The following is a 25,995-nucleotide window of genomic DNA, read 5'->3' on the forward strand; positions in this document are numbered from 1 at the left end:
TGGTCAGATTTTGATTCATACATGAGGTCAAGGTTAAGCCCATCGAATGTACAAGCTGTGCTCAGCTACTGTGACGAACTTGGGTGCTCTCGTTAGAGCCCGAACAAGGAGGAGGTTGTCGTTCATCACGAACAGCGAGAGAGAGTATGTCTCAAAGCGGTTTATGACACGCTCTATCTGTGAGACGTTGCAGATGTTCAAAACAGCTCACGCCAAAAGTGCCATCGCCCTGTCAGTTTTACAGCTTGTGTCAAAAATGTGTGCTGCTCACACCACAGCAAGAGGTTTGCGTTTATTGCTCGAATGCCAACCTTTGTGTCTCCACGCTTGAGAATGTAACCGGCACGAAAATCTCATTGGAAGGCATGAAAACATTCTGCCTTTGTGGTTCCCCAAATGCAGATAGTATGTTAGGTGAATGCGAGCGTTGCCCATGGAGTGAAAGCCTCACTTGGCCAGTCGGGGATCGGTCGATGAGGACGAGGTAACATTTACTGTTTGGGAAAGCAGTGACTTGATCAAGAACACGTCGTCTCCAACCTTTTTTGTGAAAGAGCCTGGCAAACAAGTGATCAAATGGATTTCTCACTAATACATGCGCTGCTCTCAAGCTGCGGCTATTCATGAAGCAAAGAAGTGCGAGCAGCAGGGAAGCATTGTTCTGCATTTTGATTTTGTGGAAAACTGGTCTGTCTTTCTCTCAGATGAAACACAATCGTACCGTTGGCATAAGAAACAAGTCTCCATTTTCACCTGTGTCACCGTGACAACGAAAGCAACACTCAGCTTTGCTGTCATAAGCAACGACATGCACCACTACGTAGTGCATACCTGCTATGTCCTAGGTAGAGTGCATGAGGTGTTAGATGAAAAAGAATCCATCTGCTGACATGTAACAAACGTCAGCGATGGTGCAGCGAGCCATATTTAAACTAGATACCAAATCTATGAGTTGTGCCACTCCAAGTATACATCTGCAAGGTGGACGTTTTCTGCTACCGGGCATGGGAAGAATACCTGCGACAGTGTGAGTGAACTCGTTAAGCACCAAGCTTCCCTGCACAAACTGAGGTCTAGAGGCACCACCTCCATTCAATCGGCACCTGAGAAGGTCTCCCAACTTAACGGCAACATCAAGAATGTAGCCCTGCTTCATGTGCCTGGTGCAGCCATCAAGGAACATTGTCTGTAGAAGTCAGTGGAGGGGAAGCCAGTGCCGCGCATGCCAGGAATTCAGTCATGGCATGTGTGGATGTGTGTCTGTGCTCAGTCAAGCGCATATGCACTGTCCACTGTAAGAACTGCGGCTAGCCAGCTGACAATGGTTAAACCCATTTAAATACTACCTGCAAAGGACGTTCAACAAATTTGTTTGAACACCACAAGTAGTGTCAAGTTTGTTCTATCTTTCATCCCAGAAAACAGAGCAGAAAACACATTCTCTGTTCTTGCCGCAATAATAAACCCAAGTAAACTTTCCTTCAGTTGTGATAACCATTGCCTTTTCTTTCTTTTGAAAGAGTAAATGTTAAAGGGACACTAAAGGCAAATACTAAGTCAAACTAAAGTGATAGATTACTGCTCGAGAATCTCTAAGGTGTCAGTATTATTGCGAACAGAGCATTAATAATTGAAAAATTAAGTTAACTGCTGGACATGATTAGGGACTTCCCCGGGACATTCAAGCACTTGCCCGATGATGAAACCACTCCTCAGCTAAATTCTGTCACTAGTGCTCAACTACTAGCTACAAACAACATCCTTGTGTTGTATTATAAGATGAAATAAAATGATACTTGTCCATTTCTATTTCATCTTCAGAAAAAGAGAATTCATTGAAATTGCCATTGACAACGACGCAGGCAGTTGAATGGTTTTGTTTGCTCTCGGCACTGTTCCGCCTACGCTTTTGCGTTTCGGTACTTTCCTGATCGCGTAGTACTGTGCTGGTTTTGCTGGCTAGCGAAACTCGCACAAACTGGAAGTAGCAGAGAATTCAACTTCCATCTGATGTTGTGGGAAGTCCGAACGGTCTACACCGCTTGACCAAAAGGCAGCTGCAGTGGCGAATCCACTGCTGTCTTGTCTCAGTACCGCCATCTGTCGGGCGCGTTTTACTCACCAGCGGCAGGCAACAAAGGATGGTGATGCGTATGCAACGTCGTAACTCCCCTGTTTGGGTTGCGGGAGATTTGAATTTTAGAAAAAGGCATTCGCACCCTTCAGATGCAATTTTCTCATAAACCAAGTTTTTTTCTTGGCACGAAACAAGCGTTGCGAGGTTCCTAGGATGGTATTTAAACAGTTCACGTCTACTTAGTATTAGACTTTAGTGTCCCTTTAACTCTTTCTGGGTTTATTTTTTTCTCCATATGCGACCGCCCAGGGTCAATTTTTTTATTGCAGATTCCAATTCTTCTGAGGAACCTATTTCGAAAAAAATTTCCTGTAATTTTTCTAGGGTGACCGTAAAGTGAGAAAAATATATTTTGCTTTGGTATATATGTACTCTTTAAATATGAATAACAATAAAGAAACCAAATAAACTTATCAGAATAAAAAGTTTGATACATTGTTGTAGTTCAAGGCTTAGAATATGCACACACAAGAATATTTCGCGAGTGTCAAATGTTCCTGCTCTTACACTAATATTTATGTCCATAGCATAATTGAATTGCGTAGGTGAGCGCACTCAAGAAAACTGTGGTTGTGTGCCCGTTAAAAAAGCAAAACGTGTGACAAACTTCCGCTAATCTTCATCTTATCGCCAACCAGAGGCAATTGGATATCGCGAGTCTCCCCCCCCCCCACAAAAAGAAAAGAAGAAAAAAGGAAGCACATGCTCGGTGGCATCCTTCCTATGCTTGCCGCTGTGAACACTAAACGAGCGAGAAACAGGCGGCTGCCCCCTTTGAGCGATTAGTAACAAGATAGCCATCAGTTTTACAAGCCCAAGAAGCCAAAACCGCCGCGTGCCCGTGCGCGCACCAATGCACAAGCGGTAGTATAGGAAACCCAAGCTCAAGTTCGGGTGCGCGACGACAGCGCACACTGCTGCCCCAGCGAGCGATCAGTGCAAAACTGGGGATAGATGGCGCCCGTGCCGCCATGCGCAACCAGTTTGCAGGCGGCCACTGCACGTGCACGCTATTCAGTCGAGCCGGGGTACTGGCACGTCGCGCCGCCACCTGGGAACGTTTTGAAAAGGCTTCTTGCGCGAAGTTGAGTTTCCACAATGGCAAAAGCGGCCCCGTCGAAGCGAAAGCGCGATCCGAAGTACTGCTGTGTCGTGGGCTGCTGTGTCATAACGAGCCCCTAATTCTCGTACCTTCAGTACTGGCACAGTTACTTCACTGAAGCAGTGCATTCTACAGCATGAATGTTTTTCTAACTCATTTGGGAAAAGGTTCGAGACATCTTGTTCTAGGCGTCTCTTTGGCTTTCCGCTTGGCTTGCCCCATTTCTGTGGCTGGCTGATGCATTAATTTACTTCTTTATTGTTGACGAAAATGCACAGCGCTGCTGCGTGCTCGCACTGAGCCGTAATGCCAGCTTTGCAGGTGCATCTCCTTCTTGAAAGCAAGAATTCCTCTTTTCATGGCACGACCACTGCAGCTATGAAAGAATTAAAATAAGGGTGAGACAGTGAAGCCATTTGCCACTACTTTTCAAATGCAGCTGCCTTCCAAACTTGCCTCTACAAATATTCAGCAACATGACATGGTGCGCATTTCCAAAGCTAACTCCAAGTTTGCACCTCTGCCACAATACTCCAGGCTGCCCTATAAAGCGAAAATAAAGGCAACATAATATGCTTACGTTTACTAATATAAACACTCAGCACAGTGTTTCGAGTGTGCGTTCACCAGCGCGCTAATTACGCGAGCGCATCACGCGCACGATACCATATCGCGCCCTTAATTCTGCATCACTCACACTGAACTGCGTTCGCGCAGCAGGTTTTATGCGCCTGTAAAGCCGACACTTTCACAAAACTCGAGTGCAAGCATGACGTGACCGCCGAAATCAACGAGGTGAGCAGTTCAACTAGCTTCGCAGTGCTTAAATTTCAGCTGCCTCGCCACGAAGTCAGTGGGTGATCCTCCAACGGGCGAAGCACAAGTGTTTTATCTTCCCAGGCTTTTCAGTGGGATGCCATGGCCGTACAATTATCTTTTTTTTTCGCACGCCGCACACGTTCGACCCCGACAGTAGACGACAACAACTGTAAGGCTGCCATATCAAAACAACTAAGGCATACGCTTCATATTCGACAACGAAAAACAGCGAGAGTGCGCGGCTTCATTTCGCAGTGTGTATAGAGAATCGGTATTTTTAACATATGACAGAATGACCCTCACCTCGAGGTACACGTCGTACACGATGTTGTCGCTCACTTGGGAAATACATTTTGCATTGAGCTGTGTATCGTTGCCGTTGATTGTCTGCTCCACAGAGTTTACGTGACTGACGAGCTTTTCTCCTTTTAACAAGTTGGCTTTCCTAAAATAGCTGGCCGATCTTTTTGAAGCCGCACTGAAGGCAATACATTGTGACACGCTGCACGTGCAAAGCGAGGAGAGGGCCCTGCGCGTGCACAAAAAGCGAGCGGCTGCAGCGCGGCGCAGCATAAATGCGCAGTGGATATTCCCAGTTTCGACTTTTTCTGCCACAGATGGCGCTACCCGTCAGGAGCAGTGGCGCGCTCGCGGTGCTTGGGTAGCCTATATAGACACACCGGAGCAAACTAGCTCTAAAACAAACCATGCAACGAAAACCAAGAGAGGGAGGCACGAGAAAAAGTTTCCCTGTATTCCCACATAGTGGCAGCACATGCCAGGAAAGAAAAAATGAGGAAATGTACAGACAGCGCCGTAAATATAGGGCCTCGACGATTTGGGACTTGTTCGTGGTGCTGTGAATTTTAGTCATTGACCCTGAAAGGGTTCACAAACTAGAACAAGTTGTAGAACACTAAAACCTGCATGCTCAACTTGGGTCACTTTGGCCTGTTATATTTTGTGAATAAAGCTAATGCGGGAACATATTATCGTGCTTAAGTTTTGCGTGACATAAGTAAACTTCGGTCCAAAATTTTGTTCGGAAATTGGCACCGATGTTCTTTATTTTTTGAAAACGCATTAAAGAAAAGCTAGTTTAGTAACCATTTTTTCTTGTCGCATTTTATGTAGGAAGATATTTTGCATAAATGTTGCAGAGAGAACGTTCTTTGCTTGACACTTTTTCAAGTTTGTGGAAATAGAAAATGTGCCAAGGACGCATCGGAGTTGAAAAATTTTTCCGATTTTGGGCATGTTTTGAATTTTTCTACCTTTCTTTTAGTTTGTGGACGGCATCAAAATAATGCGTGGAAGTAGTTTACTCTGAAGTTTATTAAAAGTTGCAGGAAAGTTATTCGACACAACGTTTTTAGTTTGCATATAATTTGGGCTTGAAATAGGAAAATTGTGGTAAGCAATAGAAAGACGCTCGCGCCGCCATCTTCAAGTATTCTTTTGGCTTGCTGGAAGCACTTTTCGTGAATAAAATTTTAAGTTCTGTGCAGTTAGAATATTATCATGACATTAAAGAAGAGACAAAACAAAAATACGAAGTGGACATGCATGTCTGATCTCTCGTGGAATCGCCCAGCAATACATGCTATGTAAACATGGATCTTTTCGTCGTTCCTATACTACTACTGCTACACTTCAGTCAGACCTCATTGCAAATAAGTTACTTCTTACACAAAAATATCTTCATTACATGTGATATTATTGTAAGCATATATTCATAATATGCAGAGACTGTCAAAAGAATGTTTAAGATTTACGTTATTGTATTCAGTATATTTTTATACCCACATTTGTTGTGTTGACATTCGACTGTACTGCTGCTGTAACTACTACGTTAAAAAAAAAATTGCCATTGCAGGCTTGTGTGCGTGTGTGTGTGTCACTTGCTCCCCTGTTGAAGCAGTGCATGCATCTTCTCAGGTTATTGGGGGAGTCAACTGCACAAAGTTCATTTAGCTCATTACAGTGAAATTTAACCTTCCAACCTATCCAGGAAGTTATCGCTGACTGTTCCTCGGCTGGACTACAAAGCTGCGCAGTTGCTATCCCTCTTCGTATCCCAGTGCAAAAGGAGTTTGGTCGAGCTTCGTATCAAGAGCTGTGATGCCATTCCAGAAGCTGCCTTTGGTGCACTTTATGCTATGGTTACAAAGAACATGTTCCTGTCAAAGCTGACCCTCAGGTGAGTTGCCATTGCCACGACATAAAGAAGTGCTAGTGTTTAGAAACTGGTCATTGAAGCTCTTTTCCAGCAAAGCCTGGCTAGCTGTGTAGCTATTTGTGTTTATGCCCATTCAGTGGTCATATAACCACTTGCAAGACACTTTGAAGTATTATCAATTTCTAATTGTAAGAAAGTATTTATTTGTCAGGGACAGTGTTGGAACTTATGGTCAGGAATTTAATCAGGACACAGGCAGTCTTAATGTACAGTGTCATTGTCACAGTAACTGCTTTACATATTTGCATTCTGAAAGGTTGTAGGCAGCTGTTGTATCCCAGACAGATGATATCCAAATGGCAAAATGCCTCTTAGGAGCAATAAATCAAGAGTGTGATGCACCACAACGATAGTGTCTGGTTGCCAAATTTGCTTTAATTAGCCATGCTCATGTTTTGTCTGCAGTGGTGTAGTACTCAAATAGCAGCATAACTGTTTAGAAGAGGGTACTGCTACACGACAGAGCTCGATAGTCTCACTGATAGCTGCTGTTTGCGACACCTTGCGCTTGGCGTATATTCAGAAGATTATATTGGCATTCTTGTAATGTGTGATAGTTTTGGCATCTTGTCAAGGCTGACATTTGTGGCCAGTCTTTTCTTTTCATTCTGTTGATTTGTTTTCACCTGGGTCTACTGTAGGAGCTAAGCACCCAAGAGAACCTGCTAAGCACAAGACATATGCAAGGCGATTCTAGTCATCGCCTTGCCTCACATCTCCTGCCCACCAGTGTCTCACATTCCCATTGTTCTCCTGGTGTAGTTACCTGAGAGCTTCCGGGGCAGACTGCAGCAGTGTGAGCCCACTCGCACATGGCTGGCATTGACGAGAATAACTTGCCTGGTTGGTTGAGTGTACCTAACGATGGAACACATGTGTACAATTGCTATGCGTGAATACGATTGCTGCTTGTCACTGCTTGCAAAATACCAAACATTACTTCTGTTTCAGAATATGGAGCCCTTAACTTGGGTCTCTGATCACACCTGCAGACAAGGCATATGCAATAATATTTCATGGGACTATTTGGATCTATCAGACCATGGTGGTAAACGTTGTAGACAACTTACTGACAACACTTGTTGAGCTAGTAGTATTTAACAACTAATTGCAGAAATTGTGCAATCATTTTGAATTGGAGAAAAGCTTCAGCTTGTGCTCAACATTGATGAAAATGAACTAATGGTTTTAATATTCTTAAGCTAGTGACTGATGGTCATAGAATCTCCAAGGCTGTCTTGTATACTTGATAAGGAATGGGAAGAATTGCAAAAAATGGAATTTAGATGGCAGTCTTGATCTGCTGTGCAATATGCTAAAAATTTAGCTTTATGTACTTCACTAAGCTGATATTCTAAGAAAGTTTGGCAAGACTTGTGTATCTGAGGTAACAAGTACGGAGCAACCACTGTAACATGTGTTGAACTACAGTATACAGTTCAGCATTTCTATTTTTCACATGTGTTATTGTGCAAATTATGTACAGATGCTCAAGGTGCACTCGTGCTGTCGCTGTTTTTGCAGTCAAGCTGTCACAGTAGTGATGTGCATGTGTGGCCCACGGGTGGAGCATTAGCGCTCCAGAGATGCAAAGTGCATTTGCCTGCAAAAGCAACGAAGACAAGTTAATGCACCCCACGATTCATGTACTGGGCTGAGCAGTGACAATAGGCCAGAACGCATGTACTCCTGTTACAGTGCATTCACCTATTTCATGTGTTGCTTCACTTGTATAGGTGAAGCGAGGCTGTTGCTTGCATGTGGTTACGTATGCTGGAGTCCGAGTGAACTGTGTTGCCCAAGTGTTTGAATAATTAGTGAATTGGCTGATTTAAGTTATCGCCTTATGTCTTCCTTCTGTTGCTTCATGTTTCACTTTGTGTGGCTCCATGTTCTTGCCTTATTGTCATCTCTTGCCTCAACAGTAGTGTTCTACCCACGGTGGGCAGCAGCCAAAGTGCTGCCCACAGCTCAGGTTTACCACCCACCACTCTGTTTCAACCCCAGTTCTCGGAGTCTACTGCACATGCTTGAGTTGACCGGTCAAAACTCTCTATTATTTTCCTTTTCGTGATCCTCGGGTGTTCCTTTATCATGTGAGGAAATATTAGAAAGAAAAGTGGTAGAAACTGGGTAGAAAACTGGGTAGAAAACTGGGTAGAAAACTGGGTAGAAAATCGGGCGTTGGGAGTTGCCATTGCACTATGCGACTAACGCAACTTTCCGTTGATGCAACACTGCTATTTTGGAACCATCGTACAGAGGAGAGATCTGAGCCTCAGACAGCCACAGCGTCGTATTTCACCATCCAGAAATAAAAATGAGAAAAGTGAATGAAAAAGTGAGAAAAAGTAGTGTTGCAATTTGTTACTACTGCCACGAGGACACAGGAAGCACTCCTACTGGATGACACGGATTTGGATTGCCAGCACATGTTTCATGCGCATTTTGGCAGTGACAAGCTGTGCATTAATTGCCTTGGCAAAGTTTGGTGATCGCAGTAGGATACATCACTTGCTCACATAACATCATAAATGCATCCAAAATGTGAAATTGGTGAACTTACAATCCATGGTCGTATTGGAAATAAAAAATGGCCATAGTAGCATGTTTAGCCCCCTCCACCTCGGTTGCAATAATTGCTGAGGGAACCCTGCCCCACATCAATATGCAGTGAAACCTCGTTACTACAAACATCAATTTAACAAACTTTTCGGAAATCCCCTGCTGTCTTCCTCTAGTTTAAGTGTAAAATTATTTCAGTGCCATGGACTTCACAATACTGAACATTTAAGAGTAACAAACGTAATCAGTTGTCGTGTTATATTAAGAATGCCTCAGAACCACAAATTCATTTTCTGGAATCGGCTGATTCTTAGATTTCCGTGTATCTTTCATGGTAGCTGGAGCAATAGGCTAGCAGACGAAAAGGTGCACAAAGCACTCTACAGCGCATGGGTTCGGAAAACCTGAGACATCACACAAGGAGATGAATGGGGAGAAGATTTTTTCCTCTTTCTTTTTTCCCCTTTTCTTCCTTTTTTTTCTATTCTGGAGGCGACAACGCATCAGGTTTTGAGGCAACATGGAGGCTCTTGCACAGCCTGCAAGAACTCCAGCACCCCACATATTTGTCCACAAGAGCTGTAGCAAAGCAACCAATACTTGAGTTACTAGCTGCTAACTGGCTGGTACTGGTACCAGCTTGTTCCAGTGGGCTAGCGGGTATGAAGCTGAAGCTGGATGTACTGAAAACGAGAAGACAAGGATGACAAAAGTTCTCTCTCACTTCCTTCTGTTCTAGTTGTCTTGGTCATGGTACACCCAGCTATACACTGCTGTTAAAAAACATCGCTAATGTCCTTGCCCTCCAGTGAGCCAGTAGCTTTGTTGACACTGTGAATCTTGTGAAGCTGCTGCGCATCATTCACTGCTGCTACGTGTGTTGCGCAGATGCACTGCGTGGGATGATGTGGTGCGGGCGAATGCAGCCTTGGACGACGCCTTGGAACGCAACCTGGGCCTGCTCAACAAGGCGGCACGGTTTGTAATGAGCATGGATGGCGGAGGAGGGCCAGGGGTGCTGACCAACGAGCACAGCTGCGCCGCTGCTTTTGACGAGCTGTGTGGCACAGCGTCGCTCCTGGAGCATCTGGTGATGCTGTCCGGAAAGTGCGAGTCCCACGTGTTGCAAAGCATTACGAGGGCCAGGTGCTGCATGCAGGAGAATTACATGGTCTATGCAGGCGTTGTGCAGGCAGCAGTTGTTTGTGAAGCTGTTGATGGGAGTACGCAGCTAGACGCACTCAACGTTGATTGCTGGCGTGCCATAGTGCAGTACCTCAAACTCAGCGATGTCAAAACATAGTTGCTTTGAGTGAGGATGTGAGGGGAACAGTTGCTTGGATAAGCTTGTTGCATAACAAGATTCCTGCTGCTAGAATGAATACAAGAGTACATATTTTTGTTTAATCTCATTTGTAGTGAGTACATATCAGTGTGACAGTGAGGGGTGAGTAGAAGGAACTTATTTAGCCTTGTTTAGAGACCAGTGCATATCATGAGTTGAGAATGTCTTTGTTGGGACATTGGCTAATGTTTGTGCTGGTGAATATCAAATCTTTGGAAAGCCATGGCACTTATTGGTGTTTGCAACTTGTCAGTGAATGCTTGCCGCATTGTGCTGCACTTTATGCAGTGTTTAGTTGTTGATCGTAATGAACTGATTCGTTTTATGTGATAGTTTCTATTCGTGTGAATGTAAGGTATTACAAATTACTCCAGAATAATATGTGAAGCCAATTCAGTGAGCACTGTAACAAAGCTGGCATAGCTACAGTACAGGGCTTTTGACACAGGAATCGTATGGAAAGACTTGCACATGTGGGGAATTTTTTTAGGGTATTTTTCTTTGTATGTAGCAGCAATCAGCATGTATACATTCTGCAAAAGTGCATGCGGAAACTCGCTGTAAGTCTGCATTGCATTTAGTGGCTTTGTTTCCCGCGTGATCAGCTGACATTAGTGGTTAATGGGATAGGCTCCTTGAAAAAAACATTTCTTTAATATTCGTACTAAAGATTTGAAAATCCACCAACTTATAGAGCATTTCAAGCATATTTCAAATATGTAATTAATTTCTATGTAGCTGCTACAGTTGAGTTAAGTCCTGCACAATGGCAGAATAGTGATTTTGCAGGCACTGTATTGTGTAATAAATTTTTCCAAAACGCTTTGTGCTGTAACTCATTTAGCTCTTTGTAGACCACAAACTGCCAATATCTATTCAAACAGCGTGTACAATTACTGGAACTATGAAAAATGAAGTAGGAAAACTTCAACTAATTTTTTTCACAATCACATAAAAATAACCTTATACACTTACAATTGCCTTATAGTAACGAAATTTGGCATACATACTTGTGAAGATATGCACAGTGCTAATGTGTACTTGAAATTGCAATATCTCGAAGCAGTAAGTTGCAAAAGTACATGGTTACATTTCAGAGAATTGAGAAAAAAAATTAGTTGAAATGTTCAAATTTTTTTGCATAGTTTCATTAATTGTACACACTGTTCGGCTACTTATTGGCACTTTGCAATCTACAAAGAGCTAAACAAGCTACAGCACGATGCTTCTTGTGAAAATTTATTACATAAAGAAGTACCCACAAAGGTGAATATATTTTGGCATTGTGCATCACATAACTCAAAAGCTATAACAGCTACACAAGAAGTAGTGCCATATTTGAAATCTGCATAGAAAACTCTATACTTGACTGAATTTTGAAACCTCTAATACAAGTAACAAAAAAGTTGCTTCGAGGAGCATCTCCCCTTAATTTAATATGTTCTTTTCGTTTATTAATTTTACAAAAGTAGACTTAACATGGTTTTCATTTTTTTGTTGAGCAATGTCCATTGCTTCCAATGAGCTCTGCATAATAGTTGATTGATAAATATGTTTTGGTCTTGGGCTTCTGATCTCATCATTGTTTAGCACTTTTGCAAGTTTTTGTGTAGACTGGGCATGCAGTTGCCATATTCATTCTCTGTTGCAGTATATTATGAAGACCAATAATCTGCTCCGTGAGCTCTGTTTTAAGTGCGTGTTAGCTCTTGGACAGTTTTCCAAAACTAACATCTGTATTGCAAGCTTGAAATAAAGGCACCACCAAAAAGGCAGGCAAACCTCTAAATACTTGCCTAGGAACGTTAAGGAGTAAATAAAAATGTGAAGCAAGCTGATTTTCTGGAAATTAAATTGAGGATGCTACCCTTGTTACAGTGGACGTGTTCGCGGTTGCAGATGAGCGTAAGCACACTGCTTCATAACCTTTATGTGGGGTATTCAGTGGCATAATTTTGCTCTTCAATGCAGCTCACTTCTATTAGACCTCCAGCTAACTATCGTTTATTCCATTTTTGATCTTTGTCTGAACACAGCTGTCATTGGCAACGAATCTGTTGGCCAAGGCTTTTCTGACCAGTGACGTAAGCGTTACACCGGTGTGCACAAAGTGCAATTTCTTAAAGAAATAAAGGCAATAAAATGGGGAACCCCTTGCACCTGGCAGACATTTCGCGATTGAACCAGAACTGAGTGTGTCGGCGGTATCGAAACATAATTCAATGGTGTATTTTGGCATTTAGTGAGCCCTCTGAAGATTCACACCTTTAGTGTGTGCATGCAGTAGGAACAATGTAGAATGTCTTAACATTTAACCAGTCAAAACTGTTTAGGTACCAATTTATGGCACTGCCATGACTGCGCCCACTGCACTTCCACGATTACGATATGCTTCCAAATAGGGGGCATATTGCACTTCCTGACAACATGCATAGAGATATGCTCCCTATTGGTTAGCATGTGGTGATGCTTTGGAGATGAACCAAAAGCATCTTATCAGCTCAAGATTGCTGCCATCGCCATTTATGGTTTCGAAGGCTTTTGATTTCTTTCTCTAGACTGGACCCACAGGTGTCAGATAGCTTGTGCCTCTGTGTGAATGGTTTTGCAATTCTTGGTGCCTTTGTTGAGATGGTAGTTCCTAGGTTCCACATAGTGCTGGTCTCCTTGATTTGGCTGCACTTTCTGGACCAGTTAGCGAGTGTGCCTTTTGTTGTGAAACACGAGTTCACATCATATAAATGAAGTGCAGTAGTAGCGTGCCTCACGGCTCTTGCAAATTAAGAAAAGTGTACCAACTGATTAACTCTGTCGTCTTCTGCTAGTGGTTAAACCTTTTCTGTGAATTCACACATGCTTATGTAAAAAATGTTTGGTTCTGGCAATAACCGTTATCATGGTAGTGCTGTGCGGTGGTAACAAAGAGGTGGCTGTGGATATCATCGAAAATAACATTTCAGAGGAAAGCCGTTCAAACAAAAGAAACTTAGCATGTAACAAGCCATTACTAATGCATCCAAACAGCTGTCGAGGCACCATATTTGTAGCTCACTTCAGCTAGACTGTCTGTTGCAACTTTTGCGTGCTGATGATTGACTAGCGCTGCACCATTTGATTTGATGTTAGGTGCCTGCACAATCTCTGCCTTTCAGGAATTGGTGAGTGCAGGGGAACCATCAAGCTGTGCTCAACTGGCGCATGCACGAAGTCAAGTTGAAGACAAAAGTTCTGTGCTCTCTAAATTAGTCCAGAAAGTGCAGCCAAATGGGAGAGGTCTGGACAAGGTGCATAAAGTGGAGTTTAGAAGGCGAGCATGCGTCAAAATAACTTCCTCTCGCAAAATAGTCCTGTGTAAAAGTGCGCACTGCAGCTTGCCTTGAAGTTTAACACTATTGCCTTAGGCTTAAATACATTGGAAATACTGCAAGGGTTTGCATGTTTCGAGCTGGACAGGCATTCAAATGCTCTGTACATGGCAAGGTCGGGTGTTTCTAGTCAAGCTAGAATACATTAGTAATCGCATCATGGTGTGTACAGTGGTCCTAGTGGAACAGACAAAACGCATCAAGCTATACAAAATGCCAATGGTTTTCCTTCTGCCTCGTCTTGTTCACCATTGAGATTCGCATGCCTCACAAAAAAAGTAAACTTTTTCTTGTTGGGGAAACAAAGGTTGAGTGAGGGAAACGGACAAATTTGCATTGTTGAATGAAATAAATACAGCCGCCAATCAGTTTTTTTCTTACGTGGAAAGGAGCCGTAGAATTTTCCAGATTGTCAATCAATCAAAGAGAGCAAATTCGAATGAGAAAATAACCAACCCTTCCCCTACCAGGAAATAGAAGTAAGCGATGCTTGTCCTGCATGGAGCTGACCTTCGTTACGGTCAAGTAACCCACAGATAACAATGCCGGATTGCTTCGGCCTCCCGCTTCCTCAGCTTGGGATCTTCTTATTGTTGCTATCAGATTGGGTAGGCTCGGACGGCTCTAATGGCTGGAATGGCACACCGACAGCGAGCCCTTTCATGGGCGAGTACTCGTCGCTGCTCGTCGAAGCCTGCGTGTTCCTCGGGGAAACACACAACGTATGGCCGTCCCATCCGTTTTCTGAGACTGAACTGAACGGAAACAAAGCTGATGCAGTGCACACGAAACCCTTTCTTGCCCTTTTCCTTCCCGACGGAAGCAAAACAGCTCTGATGAGTTGCACGCATGGCTTGAGCGCACTCCTATGCAGCTGCAATCCTTGCTAATGATTCACGCTTCGGCGCAGCTGTCAACTCGTCAAACCACCCTTTCCCACAGCTGCTCTGCTCTGGCAGCAACTGGGTTTTTTTGCGTAACCACAGCGCCACCAAAATTTGTGAGGCAATTCAAGCTTCACTTGAAAAGCAGCCAGTGGCAGAATTTATTCAGGAGCGCACTGTATGTTGACAGGCGCAGTGGCAAAGAAAACTACCACATTTAGTCTTATCTAGGCCGGCCCCGATTCTAAGCCGGCCCCGAATGTCTGAAGCCAGAAAAAATAAAACGTCGAATATAGGCCGAACAAAAATGCGAGGACAGCATTCACAAAACTGAAAACAGCAGTTATTTAACATGAACATGCCAAGCTTGCTCTATGTTATTATTGAGCTTGCACGCGGACACCTGCATGCTCGCAACCGTGCATGCGCGCACTGTGCGGCACGGCTCCCATGCATCAAAACGCGGCGTGATCTCGGTGAACAGCTCCTCTCTGTTATCGCCCACTTATTTTCCTCATTGCTGTCTTCTCCTCATTGAGTGAGAACAAAACAATGGTGAGTGCAAAACATTGCTCTGAAGTTGTTAGAATAAGAGTGCAGGGGAAAAAGTTCGAATTCGAAATCAAGCTAGTTAAACCTCTTTTCAGGAACACTTGTAGTGTTGCTAAATTTCCATGCACACACCTCAGATGAAACTACTTTTTGAATGCTTCATTTACTTGGGGCATTCTTGTTGTTCTTGTGTACTAATGTGTAAGTAGTGACCCTAACACTGATCAGACCTTTTGTGACAGATATAGTAGAACCCTGTTGCTACTGTCCATTTCATAACAATTTCCTACTTATATGTTGTGGTGCATGGTTCCCATAAGCGTAGCCTATCTTATTGTTGTTTCTGTTTATATACTCTCCTGTCTTTTGCAAACAGCTTTTGGCAAAATCACACAAGAAGCTTGTGTTGGGTTCTGCTGTATTTACCCAAAACATTTCCTGTGCCTGTCAAACTGTCCGGTGGATCAAATTCAACAAACGTCAAAAAAAAAGGTTGCAATTTCACCCGAAAAGTGCAGCATCGATTGCGATAGCAATTAAGCAGACATCTATGTGAAGTAAGGATAGTAGCTTTATGGGCTGTATAAACTTCGAAACATTGGCGTACTGACTGAATTAACATTGATGGTGTAAGCGCGCACAAGCAAACCTGAGCGCATCACACACTGTGAGTGCAGCCACTTGCTGTCAAAACGCTGGTGTGAGCAAGCGTGACAGCAGGAGTGAGCAAAGTGACCATCGTACGGTCTATCGCTTCAATGCAAGAGTGGCGAGAAAACAATGTGCACAAAGGTATGAGCCGTCTGCAGATCCCTTTCAAGATATGGCGCGCGCGACCATGCGAAGTACGCCCCTTGTCGGCAGAGTCGAAGCTGCCGCCCCTCTTCCCGCTTTCCCTCATATATGGCGCACGAGATTGAGCCAAAATTGCCAGTTCCCCTTGCACCCGACTGTGAAATGCACAGTTGCGGCTGGAGCACAATGCACCCACCACCCTCTCCCCTCTATGGTGTACTGGAATGGGGCAGTGTGTTGTCTGCACAGCTAAACAACGGGGTAACTGGGGATGCTTCTGCGTTGATGCCACCAGACAGGCGCTGCGAGTGCGTAACGTGCGAAATTTAAACATCTGCAAAACTTTCTGCATTTATAAACTAGAACACTTTCTAAACACAATTGAAATTATTATGATTTGCGAAAAGTTAATAATACAAACTGTTAGGATACATCAGTAACACCACCTAAGCTTGCACGTTTCCAACCGCAGATCATTCAGTGTTCCCGATTGTCTGGTCAGCGTTTCGGTTGCAGAAGACAAATAAATGCTCGTCTACTCGTTCAATTTGCTAGCATGCATAGACTTTTAGTATTTCGAAAAACGATGATGAGAGGCCCAGAAGGAGGCACAAAGCAACCACCAGGCACAGTGCAACTCACTGTGCCTGGTGGGTTGCACAGGATCCCTTTCATGTTGCATCAGCCAGAAAAGCAGTCGCCAGGTTTCACTGAAGAAAAACAAATACTGCTCTTTGACGAATGTAGCTGCCAACGTTTGGATATTTAGCTCCGTAAAAGGGCGCCAAAGGAAAAGAATACAGCCGATGTTCTCAATGTGCCCGATCTGGAGCAGTCTGGAGTTCTGATCGTTATGCAGGAACCTCAGTGCACGCCCACACAGACATTTACAAACCCAGCGCTTGCCGTGCACATAAAAGATGTGCTAATGTGACAGGAAAAAGCACATCAACCAATCGGCAAGCTCCGTACGTACATGCATGACCTCCGCAACAACCATAACTACTAATCCTGGAGGCCCTGTGTTGCACGATTATTTTTGCTCGTGCCATCAATGACTCCAGGCTGCAGCGACGGATGGCACTGCAGTAGACAGACGTGCTCCAGCACCTCCGGCTGTCATCGCAAAAAAGGCACGTTTTCACCGCTGGATGACACACTGCTACATTCCAGTACACCAAGCCCGCTCTTATCCTCTCATGGCCTTTCGTGCGATAGAAGACTGCGTGTTTGCTCTCTGCTTTCTTCCTTCCTGTGCACCAGATTGAGCTGTGATTGCTGGCTCACCCTTGCACGCTTTACTCACAACACGGCATGTGGCGCATGGAGACGAATTTATTGTCATTGACAATATTATTAGACGAAGGCCAATTTTGAGATCAAAATAACGCAGGTTTGGGCTCATAAAACTGTGTGGGAGCCAACCAGGACTTACGGTTGGACCGAATTAACGGAAGTCTACTGTATATTCCTTTTACTGCAACTCGCATGTATTAGAACCAACAGTTATAGTGGCATGTGTTTAAATATTTCTAGCAGCAGGAATGTCTACTAAGCTTATACATCTATTCTAAACTTCAACCGGCCATTTCAGGGCAGTCTAAATTTTTTTTTTTTCAAGATGGAGGGCTCCACTTACGTAATGCTAGTTCTTTACACGTAGCTGTGCCCAACTTTGAGTGCTGTTAGCTTTTATATCCAAGTGGTTCAAAGCAAGTATTGCTTGATTGACTTTTATTTATTCATTTCATAACGCAAAGTTTGCACTCGCTGAGTGGCCGCATAGCCCTCGGCTAGTTTGGTAGTCACTGAAATGTTTCCCATCAGGCTTAGTATGCCAGTGGCAATGTAAAGTCGTGAGTTTTCACATAAACAAGCAGCTGTTTGAATCTGAGCTGAAGTTGATGGTGTCCAGCTTTGTTCATTTTTCACGCACGCCTTCAACTAATTCCTGCAAATGTGACCCAGGCTGACTTTGCACTTTAGAAGTGAATTAGTGCTGTTAATGTTGATTACCTGCTGGGGTAGCCCAGGGACTGTGGCATTGCGCTACCGAGCTTGCCGTCATGGGTTTGATCCCGGCTACTATGGCCACACATTGATTGAGGCAGAATGTGAGAACACTCTCGCTTTTAAATTTATGCGCACGTAAAAGGGCCCCAGGTGGTCAAAATTAATTCAGAGTCCCCGACTATGGCGTGCCTCATAATCAGGTTGTGGTTTTGGCTCTTCAGACACCAGAATTTAATTGTTTTTAATGCCTGTGGCTATGGTGACAGCATTGACAAATACACACAGGCCTAGCTAGATGAGATGCCATGGTTTCAAATTGACTGCTGATGGCGAGTGCTATCATGCATTTGTCTATGCAGTGTTTTCATAACATATTTTATCCATCTTTAAAAATATATATAAACAATATTTCTGAGTGCATTGAATGCTTCTAATGTATCTGCGACAGGTAGCAATGATAAAACCACATTGTGAAAGCTGAACATGGTGCGAAATAGCTGGCAAGAAGTTGTAAATGGTAGAAACTACTTTCAGTTTAAAGCACAGGTATTTCCTCAATGAGGAAAAGGTAGGGCATGGTGTGAATAAACTGAGCAGCAAAGATTAGGGTCCTCGTACAGCTCCATTATCAATGTGAGCACGACAGGAATGTTTCGCATGTGCCTCCTTCAGCTCAGATTTGGGATTGAGAAAGGTCCACTGGCTTTGAGTTGTGGGGATTAGAGCAATCACTTGGAGATACCAGAGGGTTTGTTCTAATATGTAGCGCAGATAAACTGTAAAAATTTATTTCAGTTAGCTCAAAACTGACTTTATTTGTCGGACCACAGTTCCTATCCCCATATCGTCTTTGTGAAGTGTTTCGGGTCATTCTTTCACCAAAACTGTTTGTCATACTTCTGTGTCCATGTAGGTGTTGCCCTACATGTCACCATTGTCTACCTTTGCTTGTTTTTATCTTGTGTGTCCTTGTGATGCAATGGCAGGATTTATTTTAAGTACCACCTCCGTCGTTTCTGGCTTGTGTGTCTTTCTTTGTCTGTGTGAAGTATTCTACATATTGGAAGTGCATGTTAAAAGTGTTGTTGACATTAATGCGATTAGAATTGAAGCAATATAGCAACACGGCCTATTTCCTCTGCCAAAATGCGTCATGTATGAGGCATGTAATCCAGCTGGGCTCCTTTGTGCATCCTGTAGCGGCACATGCTTGAACATTTGTTCACACAAGAGTTTCTCTGTATTATATGTGACATGTGTTCGATTCTGCGCAGCACCAGAGAAATTTTAGGTTTTTTTTTTTTTTTTTTAGAGGAGCAGGTACCAAGTTTTGGCGTCAGAGATTCATTGAGGAGTGGCACATACTCTGTGGTACATCTCCTGCGGAACACACCTACTGAGTATCTTAAAGGTGTCTTAATAATGCTGATCGTATTAGGTTTGGGTGCTTGTCGCCCAAGAAGTTGGTAGCATTTCTTAGCTAATCAAAAGTATTAGTGATAAGTCTTAGTGAGAAGAGAAAATTAAAGGTAAAACGACTGAAAAATGAAATGCGATACACATGAAGCTACTTCAAAGAGGTACAATTTCTCGTTCAGCTTGCAGTAATATGCAACATAAAATTCTGAGGTAAACTTTAGAAGGTAACACCATTTGGAAACGCCATTCTACATGTCATTTCAAGAGAAGAACAAAGATTATGAAGGAGTAGGAAGCTACTGCATAGAGACAACGATAGAGACTTGAGCTAAGAAAAAGTAATACATGGGCAACATACCAGATCGTATTTTAAATTTTTGTTTCCTCCTGTGTGATTGAGTGAATAACTATAAATGAGCCGTGCGAGAACTGCGGATATAAGGGTGCCGACAACTGATTAAGGTACCTGTCTACGTATTTTTTTTATTGAAATGCAAAGCATGTTGTACAGGGTTCCCAGTCCTAAAGTAGTTATGCAGAAAACAATGGAAACTTTTGCTTCTGTCTGTAGTCACAATGAGCAGCTTAGTGCTGGAAATGGCTATAAGTAAGCGTGCCAGCTGGAAGCAATTCATCTTTTGTTTATCAAGGCTGTCATCATGTGGCTGATGCTTTCAAAAACAAGATTTATTTCGGCAATATATATTCTGTTTTTGTGTGTATTTTCTATTGCACTGTCTTTTATGCTTTGGTCATTTTCGAGCCAAGCCAAATTCTTTCAGTAAGGCTTGCCTGGCAAGGTTAGCACAGCTTTATGCAGAGTCTTTACCGCAGAGCGAGTTGAAGGGAATTTGCATCTTGCAGGAAGGCCACAAAACACCACATAGAGCACTGGGGGACTCGCAGGCTTGTGCGTGTACAAGAGCACCTAGAGACATCGCCGTTTCACTCGTTGCCATGGCTGCAGCGTCTCTTGTCAACATGAACTTTCTTTACATCGTAAAGGGCGCTGAAGAGTGCATAAACATATAGAATATACAACAAAAGCATTTTTTAACAAAAGGCACAGTTCACTTTATGACAGCTAACTCGCCTACACAGATTTGTCACCATAAGCGGTGGCTTAACCTCTCTGAGTAGAGTGTCACTGCGTCCAGTTTTGCACTACTTTGTGTGCCCATATAAAATTAATATATAACCTCATTCAATTGCAAATGTCCTGTTGCATGGTTACTTGAAACTTTTTTTCATTTACACCATGATCTCGAGACACCTTTGGTCAGATGTCGGTCTCTTTAAATTTGCACAGTCCATTTGCAGACCAAAGCACCTGTTAGTGGTGGCGCATGCTGAAGATTGTTCACATTTTATTTGAATCTCATTACTGCATTTAGTTCATGGCATATTGTCTTGCTTTGTGTTTGGCCAGACATGCTTGGGTGGAGAAAGCTTGAATGTGGACTCTGGTATGAGAGAACTGTTGAGTCTTGGGAGTTGTACCTCGTGGTGTGCATTTTCGACGCAAAGATTGCGAGAAGTGGCCTGCATGTGGAGATATCTGGTTATTTGCTCTAAAAGTGGTATAGGTGTTGGTTTCTGTGTTTATATTTAGTTTGTACCCATTTCCCAGGAATAAATTGCAATAATGTTCCAGTGTTTGATGTTGTGCTCCTTTTACAAGTTGGCTGAGATGTCCAGTAATCTGCGAGTGAAAACAAGGAAAGTCAGTGCTCATCTACGATGGACCCTACTGGCTGCTTGATGTACTTTTGAGATTAGGCAAGCCTTTCCATACCTCTAAAAACATACCTGCCAACTCTTTCAAATTTTTCGTGAAATGTACAAATTTCGAGCAGTCTTGCGATTTTACGAATCTTGCTTGAAATTTTACAGAAAACATTTTATTTGCGAAAAAAAAAAAAACGCATGACAATGTAGTAAAACTACACCCTGGTACCCTGCGCCGCCATGAGAGGGCAATATGTATGCGTGTTATCGTCATCAGCAGCTGCAAGGTTGTAGTGACTTGTGTCTACTGGGGGGGGTCACGAATCCATATCCAAAGCTCGATAGTGCCTCTGCAAACCTGTTGCCATGCTGTTGCCTTTGTTGGCGCAGGCACGCAGGTTTGGACTTCAGTCAGCCTCAGTAATTGCAGTGTTGGCCTCGTCTTGTGTGTCTAGCTGCCGCGTCGGACACTGAGCGACTCCGGCCTGTAGCGGCTTCGAAGTCTAATGGCTCGCTCGAAGCCCCGACAGTACTTCCAAGTGTTTTTGAAATTGCACATGGCAGAATTTTCGTGCTTCGTGCCGTCGAAGAAAGGGGAGAAGTTCAGATTTTGCACCGCATGTGCCTTTGACGTGAGCATCTCGCATGGCGGCAAGTCTGACATCAAGGTCTACACCGCTTCGAAAAAGCATCAGGGATACGTGTGAGCCGTGGACAGCGGACCAGCTAAGCCTAGCAAGCTTTGTATGCAGCGACAACAACCTCTATGTGATTCGTGGGGAATGCCTCTTCACGGTGTTTTTAGTTGAACACCGCATCCCAATGAGTGTCAGCGACAATGCCGGACCACTTTTCCGGAAGATGTTACCCAAGTGCGAAGAAGTGAGACGCTGCGCCTGTGGACAAACAATGACGTCAATTGTTCGGGAAATGGCGCCAACATGGAGACTCCTTTGCACGATGCCCTAAAACAGCAAGTATTTTCGATCACTGTGGATGGCAGTAACAAAAAGGATATGCAGCTTTACCCTATTGTTGCGACATATTTCCTTAAAGAAACGAGTAGAGTCGAAAGCCGCCTTTTTTTGCCTCGGGGCAATGCAAGGGGAAGCCACGGGTCACAATATTGCAAATCTGGTTCTGGACAAGAGGAAGTCTTGGGATTTGCCTGTTGGGAACCTGTAGGCTACGTGTTCGGACAATGCCAATGTCATGATCTGCAAGAACTGTGTTTTTACTGTATCGAGAGAGGCTCAACTAGGTTTAATAGGGGTTGGTTGCCCGTGCCAGCTCATCAACTTGGCTGCCCAAAAAGGAGCTTCGCGTCTTCCTCTAAAGGTTGACTAGGCTTTGGTTGACATTTTTTTTTACCTAGAGAAAAGCTTGAAACGGAAAGATTGACTTAAAGAGTTCCAAAAAATCTTTGACGCCGGGTTCGGAAAGATGGTGAAACATTTGCCGACACGTTGGCTGTCGTTGGGAAAGTGTTTGAAGAGGCTGCTCGACCAGTGGAAACCACTACTCAACTTTTTATCTGAAACAAAGCAGTGCAACAAGCAGAGTTTGTTTTTGGAGTCATACCAAATTCCGAAAACTTCCTCACGAAGCCCCAAGAACCCTGCACTGACCCCAAAGTCTGCTACACATCTTCACAAGACTGCTGCAGGCCTTGGGAAAAAGAAAGCACCTACGGCGATGAACTTTTGCTAAAGAGTAAAGGAGCTCATTCTGGACCTCAAGCAAAAAAAAAACAAACTTCATACCAAGGATTCTGGGGAAGCCAGCCACGTGACGTGTGAGGAGTGCCCGTTTTATTTTTTGTCACCGGAGCTAAACAGGGCATTCTGTCTTTTTCTCTAACATGTTATACTGCCTTTTGAGAAGGCAAACTGCCTTCTTGAGACGCAGGCTCCTCAGATTCATGTACTGAGGGGCCTCTTGAATTGCCTTATTGAGGATCTCCCGACTAGATCTGTGTGCCCAGGTGTTGTCAAGGCATCTCATTCATTGCTAGAAGTTGACTATGGAGCTGCAGAGAACCAGAAAGGTGATGAAGACATAGTCATTGGCAGCACAACCTACTCTGTGGTTGAGACACTGAGCTGCATTGAGAGAGAGTTCTCTGCTTTACATGTGTACTTAACGGCAGCATGCAATTACATTTGCCACATATTCCCCCTAGAAGACTTCAATCTCAAGATGGCTAAAGTTGCTCAAGTACAAGCTCTGGAAATTGCTTCATTCAACAGCGTACATAATTTTATTATGGCGTTCCCTGCTATCCTACCCCCAGCAACAACAGAAAAAAGCTGCCAGAAGTTGCGTAAAAAAAGACTGCTCAAGCAGTTGTGTGCCGTAAACAGCTACGATCATCACGTAAAAGATAATATGCTGCATGACCAGACTGCTTAAACGCTAACAACAGACTACAAGCAAAACTCAATTGTCACATAAGCTTCTGCCTTCAGTTTGTCCTGTATTTGATAATTGGCAATAACTTTTATTTAGGATATGAGAACAGTAACGAGACATTAGCAGCTTGAAAATTTCCAATAATTTTTAGCAGATAAAAGCAGTGACAAGACATTATCACTCTGTTGCAAAAAATATTTTGTTAGCTTCAAATATTAGCAAATACCAAATCGTAGTTCCTTTTTAAATATGAAGATTGTGCATATTTTTTTTTTTATTTGGACATTTCCCCTCATCTAGTATTTAGGACCATTGCTTTCGTGCGATTGCATCTATACTAAACTTGTTGCATATATGTCTGCCAATGACTGTTTCAATCATTTCAAAGTGCAAGTTCACATGAAAAGCTTATGCTACTTGAATTCACTTATGTGGCAAGCTGCGTGTTTCTTTTTTATGATGGCTAGGTTTTTCTTGCATGATAAGAACATTTTTCAAGAAGACCAACTGAAACAATGCCTAAACTTTACAGCACAGGTGAGATAAAAGGAAGCAAAAAACTGCAACACTGATCATTTTCTATGAAGGGGGGCAAACAGATCATAAATGACTGCCCATTTGAACTTATGCGGGTAGGTTTGGCGTTGCCAAGGCAAGCCATGACTTAGTTAGGTTCATCCTGATAACCAGAAGTCTGTGGGAGATCTAGCTGTGAACCACTGCTTGGTGGAAGGCACTCTCCAACGTCTGATAAAGATTCCACATCTTGTGCTTAGTGTCAGTCCCAGACTCCACTCTAGCAGAACATTGTCTGACAAATGTTCTTGGACCCAGTCCACATCCGTTGATGGCGCCGAAAGCTACTCATGAACTACTGAAATTTTTTAGGAACACTAGCGTCGATCACCAATTGTAGTAGTGCTCTCTGTCCTGCTGTGTGTGTGCAGGACTCGTTCTATCTTTTGTTCCTTATTTTCCTCTTTCTGTTCCCCCTTTTCCTTACCCCCATTGCAGGGCATCAAACTGGACGCTCGTCTGGTTGACCTCCTGCCTTTCCTCTTTGTTTTCTCTCCCTCTCTGTCTAGGCCTGCTCAAAGAGTGTTTGCAGGCTCAAATTACATTAATTTAGCTGTCGCTTGCTGTCTCCCATCACCGCAACTTGTCTTCGGTGGTCGTGTGGCCTGTCAGCCGCTCGGTGTAGTTTCTCTCGTTCTGCATTTGGGACCCATCTGAAACGGTGCAAACCTGCTTTCTTCCACCGCCTATGGTGCGTGCCCTTGTAGCTGTGACAAATCTTGACGGAGGCAGCTTCAAGGTTTATCATATTGCTCTTTTTAAGCTGATGGAGAAAGTGAAACTGTGTTCACATAAATGAATTTCGATTTTTTTTGTTTGTTTGTAACTTTTGTTTTGTGCGATCATTGGGAGGGAAAAAGAAACTTCTTAGACTTCTAGGAGGGTGGAAAGGGAAATAGACTAATAACCATACTGCTACTGTCGTAGACCTCTTGTATTTTTGAACTTTATGTATAAAATCGCCCGATCAAATCGGCAGTGAAGTATCACTGACGCATTCCACCTCATCATTTTTCAGTAATTATGTCTCTTTGAGCCTTCTCTCTTGGACACTGTCATAGGGATGCTTGTTCCACCGTAGATGATTTTTATGCATAAGCATGTTTTGGTGAGTACCCCGGAGAAACTGGGTCTGTCCCATAGCACTTTGCAACTAGGAAATGTGTGCGTAATTAGTAAAGTTAAGACATTTCATCATCATAATTGTCTAACTGTACATGATTGGTACTGTCATAATCGATAAAGAAGATAAAAAGAAATTGATCTATAAAACAGTAAATTTGAAATTAAAAAACATTGGTGAGGGTGAGTTTTGAGCTAGGACCCCAAGCTCTGAAGCCCAGTGTCTTACTCACTAGGTTTAACACCCACTTTTCTTTATTACATGGAAAACAAAACTGAAGATGTAGAGTGGACAAAGCTACACACTCAAAACTCAGGCAAACACACACATACTTCCAACAAGTGCATCCAGTCAAGTGGAGATTCCTGCACAGCTTGCACACTTTTTAAATAAGCAGAACTCTCGAAAGAGGCATTTTTAGATTGCGGGCTTTCGGCATGGCGATCACACAATTTACATCTAAACCAAGTGCTGTGAACATGTAGGGAGGACTGCCCGTAACGGTTGAAACCAAATTGTGTATGGAGTGATGTCAACGTTTTTTCGAAGCGTCCTTTGGAGAATGTAAAAAAAAGAAAAACGTACAGCATTTCTACAATCTATGAAACAGTGATTTATGATCTTGGCATGTGGACAGAGTTGACAGTTTGATGACCATGGCACAAAGCAGACCCTCGAATTTTGCAGAGTTTTAATAGGGAGTGTTTCCAGTTGTAATTTAAAGAAAAATGTTTTTACTCCAGAAGATGCACACATTTTTCGGACCCGCTTAACCCTTTCAGACACCACTTTATCCCGTTGATTGAAAACTTGCTTTCACCACATCTCTTACATCTTCAGAATCGTACAAAGTGTACAGCTGCAGAAAAGATTAAGAATTGTCAATTGTTTAGCGAGTTTTGTCAAGTTTACAAAATTTCG

The 25,995-nt window shown here is 43.3% G+C and overlaps 1 protein-coding gene across 8 annotated transcripts in view; it reads left to right on the plus strand.

The window, feature by feature from the left end:
• Positions 1 to 25,995, plus strand: part of LOC135908058 (NLR family CARD domain-containing protein 3-like) — a 57,456-nt gene that overhangs the window by 22,215 nt on the left and 9,246 nt on the right. For 2 of the 8 annotated variants that reach the window (XR_010566197.2, XM_065439815.2), the window contains exons 3-4: positions 6,070 to 6,258; positions 9,751 to 9,969. Coding sequence is in view for 7 of the 8 variants with exons in the window: in XM_065439815.2 (XP_065295887.1) it covers positions 6,070 to 6,258; positions 9,751 to 9,969 (408 nt within the window). In the remaining variant the exon portion in view is untranslated. Of the gene's footprint in view, positions 1 to 6,069; positions 6,259 to 9,750; positions 20,894 to 20,916; positions 20,963 to 25,995 lie in introns of those variants that run through there. The other 6 variants (XM_070532307.1, XM_070532308.1, XM_065439808.2 and 3 more) reach the window with 6 other exon arrangements.

This window comes from Dermacentor albipictus, chromosome 1 (assembly GCF_038994185.2).
Source record: "Dermacentor albipictus isolate Rhodes 1998 colony chromosome 1, USDA_Dalb.pri_finalv2, whole genome shotgun sequence".
NCBI lineage: Eukaryota > Metazoa > Arthropoda > Arachnida > Ixodida > Ixodidae > Dermacentor > Dermacentor albipictus.